This window comes from Halichoeres trimaculatus, unplaced genomic scaffold (genome assembly GCF_033239565.1).
Source record: "Halichoeres trimaculatus isolate MK-OKI-2021-1 unplaced genomic scaffold, fHalTri1.1 fHalTri1_scaffold_17, whole genome shotgun sequence".
In the NCBI taxonomy this organism is placed as follows: Eukaryota; Metazoa; Chordata; class Actinopteri; order Labriformes; family Labridae; genus Halichoeres; species Halichoeres trimaculatus.
Window position 1 is genome coordinate 14,182,715 of NW_027437195.1, and position 14,598 is coordinate 14,197,312.

Consider the following 14,598-nt stretch of genomic DNA (forward strand, 5'->3'; position numbering starts at 1 on the left):
AATAGCAGCACTTGCAGCTATTCTTCCTGTTGTCATCCATAGCCTACTTACAAATGAGGGGCAGCACAGCCTGTTGGAGTTTGAGCAACGATACTAAAGACTGGTTTGACATGTGGTGCAGAAGAGTTTGTCACGTATGCAGAAAGGTCTAATTTTAACTTGATTTGGCTGCATTTGTATATTTATGTGTTCTCCTTGTGGCAGGTTTAGACGACAAACACAGCAGAGGCCCTCTGAGGCTTGGGGAGACAAACGACTCCTGTCCAAATAAATAAAGCAAAAAGCTGCCTGGCTCTTCAGCTCCTCTACGCCACACACACACATGCATGCACACACGCATGCACGAAAATGCTGAAATACAGGAAGACCCACAATCTTGAGAGGAACTAGAGACAGGCTGAACCCGCTGAGGCCTTGGCAGTCATCAGATACATCACCTGACTGACAGACAAAAGTTGGTCACCAGCACACTCTGCAGGTGCCCTTACGCAATAAAACCTCAGCTAATGTTTTATGAACCATAATTAAGGCCAGGTCAAACGTCTTGGCGCTTTCTCACCCACATCCTCTGTATTTTAACACCACGTCATGTTTGTTAACGTCACATCTGGCATCACATCCTGTGGCAGCAGGTCGGTCATTTCTGATAAGACAGAAGAAAACAAACATCCTGCGGCTCCCTCACACTCCTCCATGTCAGGGCTGAAGCTGCACCTATATTAATGCTCTGCCTTGTGTAATTTCCCCTCCACAGTAGGTACGCGGGGGTGATAAGGCAGCTGGATAGAGATATCACCACAGGAAATCAGCGAGGGGGCCAAACCAAGAGCTGGCAAATTGCAAAGACAAAAACACAATAGAAGCAGTCCGGCCTTTGTGTGCTGCTGGCCTCAGCCGTGGTAGTGCTCCCTTTCCCTCTCCCTCTCTCTGCTGAGGTCAGGGGAATCTCATTTGCCTACAGTTAGTCCAGAGCTGAGTGTTGTATTCGTACATGGGGGCCGTACATGCCTTTTTGACTACTTGACTACTTCAGTGCTTCAAGCAGATATAAAAAAAAAATATCCCTCATTATTTGCAAGTGGCAACCTCCAGTGTAAGAATATGAGACAATGCTGAAGTGCTAAAATCTGCTGTTTCTTTAGTGTCTGTTTGAGGCTGGCTCTGGAAGTACCAGAAGTCACATACACAACAAAGCAGAAATTAACCTATTCACAGCTGGGTACAAAAAAACGTCTCCTGTCTGAATCACTTATTTAACGATGGTACAGAGGGTGAATTTTTTTCTAACTTAGTTTAGAGGGTATTAACATCATGAGCTTGCCTAATCAGAGGCACAGCTCAGCTCACGTAGCTGACGGGCGCCATATAGCTGTACGCAAAGCCTCTGTCACTTCCAATATGGCTGCGATAGCCAATATGCTTCAAAAGTTTGTTTCGGAAACATCCAGGTAACACCTGAGAGACTATGTCCATTCATTATACAATCTATGGTCATTTGCTGCATTTTGGACCACCCTTTATATTTGAATTTGTAATATTGCAAAAGGTAAAAGTTCAGTATGATGAGTGAGGCCATTATCAAAACTTTTACAACTGCTTAATTGTTTATATCACATTTTCTGCCTTGCAGCCCACACAAGTTTCACTTTCAACAACTCAAGTATTTGGCTATCAATTCAAGTAGACGAGTGATCCATAAAAACAGAGACCACAGGAGACCATAATGAAGATAAAGGCAGCATATGTTGTACTTGTGTAGTTAAATGCTAATGTGACAGCTTTCCAGCCGGATGATGATATCAGCAGTCAGTGGCACTGAATGGTGCCAAAAGTTAAGATTTATGTTCAGTAACTTCTTGTTCCACATGAAACAGAAGCCTTCTTTTATTCTCCTCCCTACATCAGCTGTATGGATGATGTATTAAACTGTGTACATATCACAGACTTTATACAATGATCTGTCTCTGTGATGTCTCCCATTGGTCTCTGGGGATACATTCTGAAGCCAAGCGGTGATGCTTTATTGGATATGCCTACTCAACCTTACTCTTGATTAACCTAAGAAGGAAGCTGAGGAGTACAGCTCACCTGTCTGTCAACTCAGCTGTGGCTCTAATTATTGATTGAAATTCATGTATTACTTTCTTAAACTGTCAGGATCTGGATCGTACTTTTACATCTGTCAGAAATTATGGTGACCTTGTCTTGTATTGTTTTACAAAGCAATCCTACCATTTATGGTGGAGTTATATACACATATGGTGAAAACAGCCCTATCTCACAATGATAAAGATCCTTTAAAAAAATCCTGGATCCAGACGGTGATCCAGATCACCTCCAAAATGTATTTACTTCTTCCTTATCCCATTTTGAACATTTCCTGAAAATTTCATCAAGATCCATTTGTTACTTTTTGAGTTATGTTGTTCACAGACAAACAAACAGACAAACTCTCCTTAAAGCATAACCTCCTTGGTGGAGGTAATAGTCTTAATGGATGCATTATAAACCATATGGTGGTGTGTATGAATACACAAACTCTCCACAAGTCTGTAAACATGTTACAACTTTTCTTTTAAAAGTTTTTTTTAACATGGGACGCATTCCTCGCTTTTTGAGGAAATACTGTTTTACTTACACTTTTGCTTTGCCTTTATTTTTTAACTATACTTTGTTTTTAAAGAAAAGGAACCAACTAACAAACACTACCAACCTGGAATAACCCTGCTGACAGGCCCTCCAGTTACAGAAGTGAACCACTGCAGCTGAACATGTGCTTTAACCATGAGGTACAAAATTAATTCCCTCAAGGAACCATTTAATTTTCATTTCAAAGAGGAAAATTCTGAACCTTTAATGCATGCCAAAGCAGATTTAGCACGGTGATATTTCTAGTTTTCATGCTGTTCTGCTGTTACGTGACAGACAAACACAGAGAAGTCCTTTTCTCTCTCACAGGCAGATACTTGTTCTGCGCTCTGTAACCTTTCCCTGCACAGCTGGATATGATCCAGTGTTGGCTCTGCAACCAGTCACTTTAGGGAGCGGGAAGCCTGAAGGGTTACCCATCAGTCATCTCTGCACTGGCTACAGCCGTGCTCGTCATACTGCTGTTATTTCACCAGGACAGGAATAGCAACATAATGTCTTTCAGAAAACAGTCTGGAAAGAAAATGTCCCTCTTACATCACCATGTTCCCAAAGACTGATGGCGTTAAATTTTGTCAACAGAAAAACATCATCAGAGCTAAACCTTGATGAGTAGAAAACATTTCAAGCCCAGAGAGAAGGATTTATAATAAAGAGAGCAGGGAATGGTGGATAAGTGAGAGTGGCCAAGTTTGTAATAGCGTGCATGCCTGGCTCTGCTGGACGTTTTAGGGATAATGGGGTGGAGAGGCGGGTAGAGGGATCAATCTTTGGCTCTGTATAAACACTGGGGGCTTGCAGCAGACCCAGCGGAGCCCAGGAAAATGTTTACGGGACAATTCATTACCCTGTTCCATTGTTTCCTCCTATTCTTGTTGGTTTATCCTCTGCTCTTCTGCACCTGTCTGCTCTATTACATCACTTTCATGTGTGCAAATCACAACACGCTTTAAGTAAAGAAGAAATCCCCCCACAGGCTTGCGATAAAGTCAAAGATCCCGATTATATCTCCTCTCTGGTTGAGGGACTAGATGCGCAGAGCACCAGAGTGCCAGGTTACATTAAGCTTCATAAAGTCTGCTGCTGTTTAGGTGGAGGGATGAACTCGCTTGTTGCTATTTCAGGCCTGTTTCCTAGAAACCCCAGCATCCTTTTCTTCACCGCTCTCTGCAGGCCCCCTCTTCAGGAGGAAGAGCTGCAGAATGTGTGATATTCTGAATCAAATTGTCACAACTGGATGTTTGATAGTTGTCTTAAAAATGTGACACTTTTGCTCATGAGATGATGTCGCTGTGACAGAGCGTTTTCACACCTGACAGTGCCGGGAGTCTTTTCTTTAAGCTGGCTGATTGTGTTCGCCCGCTTGGCTTCTCGGACTATAACAAGTGTTTAGATCCTGAAGTGTCTCAAGGTTTGTCGGTGTCGTGCTGTAACTTGCATTAACAGGACTCTGGTCTGTTGGATCTTCCAGAGGTGTCAGCTGAAGCTAAAACAGGGGGACAGCCTGATCAAAACAGCACAAAACCAGGAATGTTTCGGTTTGATCCCTCTGTATTTAGGAGCGTGATTTTATCCTGAGCTGGAGAGGCTTTCGCTTTTACAGGAGAGTTGACATGACGACAGTTTCTGTCTATAAAAACAGTCTAACATATCAAACGTGAAGCATACACAGGAACAAGGAGATTCAGCCTAGTAACATAAACAGTTACTTGGCTCTGGCTTATAAAGGGAGCGCATGGCTGACAACAGAGCAGTGACAAAATTCCAGTGGAGACAAATTAAAACCAGTGCTTGTGTAGGCCCTGCGTGGCTATTTTTAATTAAAAAGCATTAAGAAGAAGGCTAAGGCTCATTCTTGTAGTTTCAATCTGTTTAGGTAACACTTTACTTTAGAGGTCAAAAATTTCATCACACCAAGGTAATAAGACAAGACAAAGTTTTTTCTTATTTCTTTAAAATTAGCTCATAACTTCTTTAAGATAATGTCCAAATTTATTGCCGCAAGTCACAATTGGTAGGTTACTGTTTTTTTCCAGTTTCTTTGAAATTTACTCCAAATTGCAAGGTAAGAAGGTGACGACTGGCAAAAAAAGTGAAAGTAAATCACAACCCACCACGAAATTTTTTTAGAACTATCTCAACGTTTCTGCTATTTTCAGAGTAGCAGGTGATAAATAGCTGCTTAGTTTCTGAATACAAAAGTTAGCTTCATTGTTTCCTCTTATAATTACCTTTGAAATGTTCCGTAAATAATTCAGTTTCCCAATAAGCAGTTGATAGTTAGCTATTTGTTATTTAATTTCACCAAGTTCTTTAGAGCCCAGTTTGTTGATATACATAATTGAGATCACATGAAAAAGGATAAACCTTTATGATTAGGCCTATAATGTTTGACATGATACAACTGAAGGCTTCAGATGTGATACTCACCAACAGTGGGGTTGTAAATTGGCCTTACCTGATTGTGATAGACACTGTGAGTACAGGCGCACTGCAAAACTGAATCCGTCCAGAAGTTATGCGCTAATTTTCACCAAATTCTTATAAAATTTCAGGGGTAATTTCAAAGAAATAAGAAAAAACTTTGTCTTATTTTTACCTATGTGCGATGAAATTTGCGGACCTCTGAAGTAAAGTACTACTGTATTTAAACAAAGGACTGTGGAGCAGCTGAGTTTTTTAAGACTAAGACATTTAACACCAAGACACCACGCGAGTGATGAAATGAAGTCTGCTTTACCACAGAGCGCACAAGCACAAGCACAAGCACAAGCACATCTCAAGTGCTTCCTCCCAGTGACTTCTATTCTGAGGAGTACGGACTCCGGAGCAGCCTCTTTGTGGCCTTTCACTACTTAGCACTGGGTTGCCTTGGCAGCAGTTCCAGGACTCCTTGGCCTCTGCTGATAAGAAGGAGGAAATGGCTGTGCCTAAGAAAGCAAGGTGGACTTTTTTTCCACTCTCTCACACGATCCTGTAGTTTTAGTGTAACCTTAACCCAGTTCTCTCTGTCAATAAGTGCACTTCTCCTTTGTCATGTGCTGTTTTTCTACAACCACAGAGGTGTGGTGTAGGATTATAATGTCTTACGCTCCATTCTTGTGTCTTAACCAGCCACAATTGTCAGGGAGGTTTGGTATGCAGGCTTAAGTGTGCAGAGAGAACCACTCGCATTAATGGAGTGGAGAAGTAAAAAAATCCTCCTATAAATGCAGCCTGTGAGCCATCCTTCCCTTCAAACTGAATACACACTAAGACAGTAAGTGATGCGGCTTCTACTTTGTTACGTAACAGCCATCATGTCTGTTTGGATAAAAAGATGTCTTCTTGATGTTCTATTTCAGGAAACTAACGACACAGGCGACATGTTGAAATGCCTCTGATCCGCTGCGCTGACACCAGACTGCAGCCCTTCGCAGAGTCACGCTGGAGTAATACCTAAAAGGTTTATGTTCCCTGCCATGTACGGGGGTAAAGGGATTGTGGAAATGTGGATGAGTCACAGGTGTGTTTACAGTGTGTGGGTTGAGAACGTCCTGCAGTCACGGCATTTTTCTGCCTCCAGTCAAAAGACATTGTCTGTTGATTAGTTTCCAGGATCAGAAAGAGGGGAAGGTCTTCTTGGACAGACTGGAGGGCTAGTATCTGATCTTTTGGAGAGAACAAAATTAAACAGCTGAGTTTTGATGTTGTTAAAACCAAAGTGTAAATGGGAGTGTATCGCTGTAGAGTTAGGCTCAGTCGGGAAGAATTAAACATCTGCTCGGATGTATTGTGTAGAATAATTCAAGTGAGGAGAAACTGTGCTGTCATGTGTCATCTGGGTTTCCCTGCTGGATGTGAAGAGAAAAGACAGAGAATGTGCAGAAAGCGGCGCCCACAGTTCCTTCATCATTTTAAACAACTTCTGCTTTTCTGTAATACTGAGAAACAGGAAAGGAATAGAAAGCTAAATTTGACCCCTGACAAGCCTTTTACTGACCCTATACACAAACCATCTGTCACAAAGCAACACAGCAGAACATGGAGATAGACCTGTTGTCTCAGGTTGTGTGTATTCATATTGATGATTTGTTGATTATCGACGTTTATAACCTGATATTACTGATATAACTACCTTTAAATGCACTTTTTCACTGAAACGTCCTGCTGGTCAATGTCCTGAACTCTGTCAAAACTAATCCCCCAGAGAACTCTCTGTAAAACCATCACATTTATCAACTTCCCCCTTGGTGAGGAAATTAACACACTGCTACTTTGCAAAAGATTCAAAATCAATCCTACCTTGCATACAGCTCTCTATCCGATGGATGAGCTGGTAGGACTTGCAGCGATCCAGCAGAGTTCGAATGGCTGGGAGGGGGTCCAAGACGATGGTCTCAGGGTGAGCATCAATGTACTCCTGAAACACAGAGACACAAACATTTTGATGAGGTTTTATTACTTGTACAAGTTGACCTGCTGAAGTAAAATATCCACCTAAGTGAGGCTCAAATAAGGAAAAGAAGTTTGAAGAAAATACCTGAAAAGACAAACCTAAATAAAATGAAGAAGCATGAGCAGGCCGACAGTTACTGTAGAGGCTGTACCACAATCATTTGAAAGAGGAATAAGGACGCGGTCACACTGGCCAATCATGCCGTGCCTAAGCACGCTTCAGCCATAAAGCACGTTTGGAATGGCCAGTGTGACCGCAACTGTGCCGTGCTCAAGCAAGATTCCCTTCCGTGCTTCGGCACGCTTCGAAGAGGTGGGCTTCGGCACGGTTTACTTCATGCACGAGCACAAGCACGTGAACAGTGTGTGCGATCCATTACGTATAATCACTGCGAGCGCATCTCTCGACAATCATTTTAAACAAAGCGGGGGTGTTAGAGGGCTGTGTCGGGCAAAAACGACTTAATATAAGTCCAAAAGTCTCTAAAGTTGAAGCAGTGCTAACTGTGTCTCATTGTGCTGACTCTGATGAGATCGTGCTTCATGTAAACAGAAGCTTCACGATGACGCAGGCAGGCTGTGCACGTCTGTGATACCCGCTAAAGTCTGGTTCATATTGGGGTAGTGTGACCGCTGGCCGTACTCTACAGCTGGGGAACAGCGCTGCAGGGGGACAATCGTGCTTAGGCACCGTGAGTTTTGGATGGCCAGTGTGACCGCGCTCTAAGAGACACCACAACCGTTTCTCTGCGAACCGATTCGTCCAGATCCTGTTGAGGAGATCAATGCATTGCTATTTTTTAACACCAAACCCCCAAAATCTAATCAGTCAATTCTTCTACCCCAATGGGCATCAAGGTTATAATAGTTTTGGATTTGTCATTATAGTTGAGTTTTAATTAGTTTTAGAGTGGGCATTCTAGTTTTTATTTAGTTTTGATTTTTGACAAGGCTTGGTTTTAGTTTAGTTTTAGTTTTTTCATACCTTATTAACCAGGTGCAGGATTCAAAAAGGTCAGAGTAAATATTTTGTAATACAGTTTATTTTCAAGTCCAACATAGTGCTCACTGCTCAGTTAAAGCTGATACCGAAATGTTGGCTGCTGCCTTAAACACAAGAAAATAACATAAACATAGTATAAAAAATATAAGCATAAATTATATAAAATAATGTTGACATAAATTATATAAAAATAATATTAACATAAATTATATAAAACAACATAATATGAGCTTCATAAATAAAAACTTGGACTCTGTAACAATTAAACTATCACAGATGCTCTGATTCATTGCTCCACTACGTTTCGTTGCAGCACAGCGCACAGCCAGTCAGTGCAGTAAACAAGCTCGCCCCTATACGTCGCTATGATGGTTTGATTTTGTCTATCATTTTAGTTAGTTTCAGTTAGTTTTGTGAACACAAGATACAGTTTTAGTTTACTTATCGTTTTTGTTTTCTTTTCTAGTTTTAAATATTTCCTCTGAAGCTTTTTGAAAATGATTTTAAGATCTTCTTTCCTTGGACTAAACCATTAAGATGGTAAATGAAACAAGAGGCCATGGTAAATGTACAGAAAGGACAGAAATGATGAAAATGTTGTGACTATTATTTTTTTGGTACAAGTTATCTGTCATAGACACTGCTGCATCCAAAAGTTTGACAGAGCAGCGTTTGGTTTTGGACTTTAGAATGGGTAAAATGTAATGTAATATAGATATTTCTAAGAGCTTTGGGCTACACAATGAACCAGTCAATACAGGTGTGAAAAAGGGAAGTTAAAATAACCTGAAATGTGAGAGTAAGTGTGAAATAAGGGAGGGTTGCACTCCATGTTGAACAGTGCCATGACACAAATAAATCCATGCAGATTACAGATGTTAAACAAACATATTTTAGAGGTAGGCAAACACTGAGTTGAAGGGTCAACATGCCACAGTGTGTGTATGTGTGTGTGTTTGTGTGTGTGCTACAGAGAGCATGAGATGTATGCCAGCAGGTCTGTATAAGTTACATCACTACATTTCTGCAAGGCCGGCTGTTAGGTCAGCGTGAGGTTTGCTGTTTTACATAACTGCACCCCTCTCCTCTCATCACCCTCCTCTAGACGTCTCTCCTCCTGCTCCGTCCCCACTCCACAGCTCGCCACACTCCCACACTCTGCTCCGAGAATTTCTGGGCCAACTGTCCCTTTGGAGCAATTTTACTGACCCTCAAACGCTGTCCGGTGGAGCTGGCGGGTCTTTGCATCACACAAACCTCCTTGGCCTCGCCTTTCAAAACACCACAGCTCCACTGCTAGACGTGATTGCATGATATTAAATGTGTGCAGCAGAGTCTGACATCAAGCACAAACATGCAGCTGGAGAGAAATGCCCCCATTTTCCTACCCTCTATTATTACACGCACGCTTACTGACGCATGCTGAATGTAAACAAATACCTTTGCCTTGACAGGGAGCACCACTCTGAAGGATTTTCTGGGATCTAACTGGCAACCCTGATCAAAGCCTGTTGAGCTGTTATGTAAAGTCAAGCATGCTGCGGGAGAATTAGGAATCCAAACAAGTCTATCAGGATTTCTAAGAGATAGTCTTTTGTTGTCACTGTCACCATCTGATGTGTAAATCTAAAGGGAAAAGAGATTCAAACACAGACAAGAGCAGGAGATAAGGTGGGGATCAGCACCGTCTATCCATGTTAAGGAGGGAAGGAGTATGAAGGTGTAGGTGTTTAAAGTGGTGGGTGTTAGTCTTCATATTTTCAGCTTTTACAGTTTCCATCAGAGGAAAACTGCTCAGTGTTCATTAAAGGGCTGTCGCAGAGGGTCAATCTTATGAAATTGGCTTTAGAGCATGTCTGGGATTTTTTTTTATAACTGCTCTGTTTTGATTATGATACAAGTATTAATTATAATGGATGACTTATGACTTATAGTTTTGCATTACAGGTTGCAAGGCGCAGCCCCATTATGGCTGCCTGTTACAGCAGCTCTCTCTTCTTTTTCTGTTTCTTGTGATTTTTTCGTCTCTTTTTCGTCATCTTTGCATTTGGAGTGGATCATTACTTGGTATGGTTCATTGTTGGTCATGGAGACCAAACTGGTTTTGTCTTCAGTGATATCGTTACTGTTTTTACTCCTGTGTTTGTCTGGAGATCCTACATGTAACTATGGCTGCATTGTTTACATGTGAAATCAGCTGTTAGCAGCCTGTAGCAAGTCAATGCTAACGGGTGCAAGGCCTGATGTTTCCCACAAGGTGAGGAGAAGGAGGTGAGGATGATGTGCTGGTTCTCAGGTGTAAGCTAAGAAGTGACGACAAGGACCTGTTCTTCCATCCATCGTTATCGGGAACTTAAGATCTATCTCCAATGAAATGGACGAGCTAGCTGTGCTGTTATCATCTATCTTTTTATGGACAGTTTTGCACTTTCTACACACTTTCATACTTTTGTTTCCTTGATTGCTGCTGTGACTCCTTCTGAATTTCCCCTCGGGGATAAATAAAGTATTTTCAATTCTATTCTTTTCTATTCTATATACTACCACAACTCTGGGCACAGCTGGTTTTAGTAGCTTCAGTGGCTCTGCTCAGCTAGGTTCCTCCTTTCTAGATTTGACACAGATGAAAAGCTAGGCTAACTTAGCATTTACAGTAGGCCTGCTGATCCACGTTTTACAAAAGACCATTTTCTTCATTTATGCAGCCCCTGATACTCTGCTGATATTTGTCTAGGGTCTGCTGTGTCACAGCTCACACCTCCAGTTACTGAATCACAACATTGCATCCCAGCCTGACATTTTGTTTGAATTAAAGAGGTATTTAGAGAGGAAGGCCTTTTCCCTCCACCAAAACAAAGCAGTATTTATGGCCCCAGCTGTGTTATAATAGAAATAACCCATTGCTTAAATCATGACAAAAATGTAATCATGGACGACAGTGGTGTTCAGGTAAATAGCCGGAGCTTGAGGAGTACAAACATGGGCAAGTCACAAAGTTGAGCTGATGATTTACTGACTCTGTCTTGTTCAAACCTTCCTTGAGGAAAGAGTTATGATTTTCAGCTGAATCTAATGTTCTTCTGCACCAAATACAGCCCAAGGGAGGACATGCACACAGCAGACATAGTGGTAACCTTTATTATGATTCCCATGAATCTTGAGAAGCTGTTCTTTTTGTTCTTTTGCATTAGTTAGATAGGACAGAGAAAATGGAAATGTGGGGAGTAGAGAGTGAAGGAATACATGTAAAAGGCTGTGGCCAGGAGTTGAACCAGCAACTGCAGCAATCAAGACTACAGCCTCTGTATATGGAGCGCATTCTTAAACTCATTGTGGCCAAAATCCTGACAAACTTCAAAACAATTCTAGATGATTTGATCAATGTTACAAATGTTTGTCATCAAATGAGGTAAGTTAGCAAAAATAAAATTTGAATTGTTATCACAACCATGGTGACGTCTTTGAAGAGTGTTTTTGAGCAACAGTTAATGGTTAAAACAGAGATAAGCACAAACTTCAGACTCTAGAAACAGCACACAGGTCTTATCGCTTGATAAACAACTCAAATGACTACTTGGTTAATTGCGTCAGCGATGCTTCATCCAAATGTGCCTGTTGAGGGTGGGGGTCAAAGGTCACCTCCAATACACCCAACAGAAAACCTAGAAACGGCTGGCAAGGAAACATGTAGTTGCCATGAGGTTATAATGGTGTAATGAGACATCTTTGTTGTATTTACCAGTGAAAATTAGCCGTCATTTAGCTTCGACATCCTGTTTTGGCTTCCTAACTGAGCAGCCAGGAACACTATGACAGAAATGTGTGACGCTGATCATGATCACAGCTCGTCTGAGTCATTCAGAGAGGGGGAGGGGTCTTTTGAAGTGTGTTCACTGTGTCACACTTGGAAAGAACCTGCCGTCTCTATCAGATTTTTATCAAAAAAGGAGGAAGAAAATAACTCCAGATGATTTTTCAGTGGCAGGGTCACCAATTGCTCTGATACAGCAGCTTATCCTTTCTGATCCTTGAGTTTGAGACTCTTAAGCTACTATATCATATTTGTTAAAATGAGAACTTTACCTTTAAACAAAGACAGAATTTTTAAAGTCTTCAGTTTACTTAAGTACTGGATGTTTTTGTGTTTGAAAAAGTTGAATAATTCCCTTTCAACACTCCACATTTCCAGATCTATGAGTGACTTTTTTGTGACAATACTCCAGGGCAGACACAGGAACGTACCTGTACTCTTTGCACCAGCAGCACAGCCTGGGAGTCATTCTGGTCCGCCTCCAGGATAAGGTCAGTCAATTTGTGGATGATGACGTCCAGGGGTCCCTGCTCCTCGAGAGGTTGGCTGAGGTCCAGCTGAGGAGAAAAGACAAAAGTCAAAGGTTATGTTGCAGTTCGGGACATCCAATAATTGACTTTACATTTATCATACCTAAAAATAATTGACCTTAGCAAAACATTTTTTAAAAAAACTAAGTTTTTCCAGCAGTCAAGAGTGTCTCTTAGCTTCAAATTATTTTCTGGCACTGCTTCATCTCATAAATCTGCAAAGCTAAATCAATCTGCAGCGCAAACTTCACTGGCTCTAAACTGTCTTATTTATCGTGGTAACTTTGGTGCAGTCAGAGGTTATTCCGTTTGAATTACAACATCAGGATTTATTTCTGATGTTACCACCAGTTACAATCTCTCCCCTTCTGGCCAGACTTCCAGTCTTCAACGTATCTGACAGCTCCTCAGGGAAAAAAAAATTTACTATTAGTTTGCTGCAGCCGAAACACTGAGTGCTCTGGCCAAGTAGTTCACAAGTAAATACAAAGAGAGTCTAGAAGTTTGATGAAACTTAATGGGTCAGGATTTGCATACACACACACACACACACAAACAAACACTGCACCATTGCAAGAGATGAAAAAAGAGTCTTATTAATGAAAGGTTTGACCAGAACTCTAATTTCTTCCGACTGATCACAAGATAAACACTTAAGGATTTTTTTGTTTTTTTGTTCCCACTATAAGCATCTGACCCAATCAATCCGCTCTGCTTAGACACCTGATCATGAGAGGGAAGGTCCACGGTCATCAAAGGCCTGAACACAAACTGTCTTTAATATTTTGAGTTAAAAAAAGTGTTTATTTTGTGTTGTGATATTGTTCTGTTTTAAGCAGCAAAACTTTCCATCTGGTCTATCAGGTGCTCCACCAGAGAAAATTGCTTCAGTCAGATTTGGATGTTGGGCTTTGATGGAAACAGTCACAGAAGGCACAAAGGTAGTCAGCTGTTCTGGTCCTTGGCACTGCCCAGAGCGTCTGTAGGTTGAAAAAAGGAACCAATACTCGTACTAGAACTAGAAACCAAAAATAAAATTTAGTGTTGAAATAACTTGTATAAATTTAAAACAAATGTTCCTTTCAGAGTTTGCTATTCAGGCTCAGTTTTGACATATTTTGAAATATTTTAGGTTAATATTTAGGTTATTATTCGTTGCTAGACGCTGCCCAAGTAGCTGCCTGTTGCAGCAGCTCTCTCTTCTTGGTTCGTTTCTTGAACATTTTTTCGTCTCTTTTTCGTCATCTTTGTATTTGGAGTGGATCATTACTTTGAATAGTTCATTGTTGGTCGTGGACACTAAACTTTTTGTGGCTTCAGTGATATTTTTACTACTTTTTCTCCTGTGTTTGTCTGAAGATCCTACATGTAACCATGGCTGCATTGTTTACATGTGAAATCAGCTGTTAGCAGCCTGTAGCATGTCAATGCTAACTGGTGCAAGGCCTGATGATTTCCCTGAAGGTGAGGAGGAGGAGGTGGGGACGACGTGCTGGTTTGTTGTTGGGTACGTGGGATCTATCTCCGGTGGGATGGACGAGTTAGTCGAGCTAGCCCAGCGGCAGAGGGGCTGCCGGAGGGCAGAGTGGCATCGTGCTGATCAGGGACGTGGCTGACGGAGCTGACATCGGACGCCGGCGCCACATTAGAGGAGCTTCGCCTGCTGTGAGCAGACAGGATCCAGGAGACAGAGACTGAACAGAATGCTGAAGAAGCTCAGTCCTGTACCCTGTGGAGGTGGAGGCTGGCTGGGCTGGAGAGTGGTGGACGGGCTGTCATCATCTATTTTCTTATGGACCTTTTTGCACTTTCTATACACTTTCTTACTTTTGTTTTCTTGATTGCTGCTGTGACCCCTGAATTACCCCTCGGGGATAAAGTATTTTCTATTCTATTATACTCTAAAGCTACTGTGAGAAACTTTGTTTTATATTAATTTAGACCCCCTCTATGTGGACAAAATGTGTGGCATAAATTAATGTCCTTGCTGAACTTTTTTTGTATGTGTGTAAGCAGCAGGGCTAGACATCCTAACTGGTTTTGGTTGGTAAAATGTTTTCTCAAAAAAAAAAATCTTTGTTCTGTTTTACTCAAGAGTAAAGCTTCTTATATTATTGTTATGTGATTGTTTGATTTGTATCCTGTGAAAGAAGCGGCAGATACAATAA

At 41.5% G+C, this 14,598-nt stretch overlaps 1 protein-coding gene across 1 annotated transcript in view; it reads right to left on the reverse strand.

The window, feature by feature from the left end:
- LOC141806930 (inositol-tetrakisphosphate 1-kinase-like) overlaps positions 1-14,598 on the reverse strand; it is a 34,775-nt gene that overhangs the window by 6,704 nt on the left and 13,473 nt on the right. Inside the window, exons 4-5 of the mRNA XM_074692648.1 lie at positions 12,332-12,457; positions 6,934-7,051 (exon numbers count right to left, since the gene is read on the reverse strand). Of these exons, the coding sequence (XP_074548749.1) occupies positions 6,934-7,051; positions 12,332-12,457 (244 nt within the window). The remainder of the gene's footprint in view (positions 1-6,933; positions 7,052-12,331; positions 12,458-14,598) is intronic.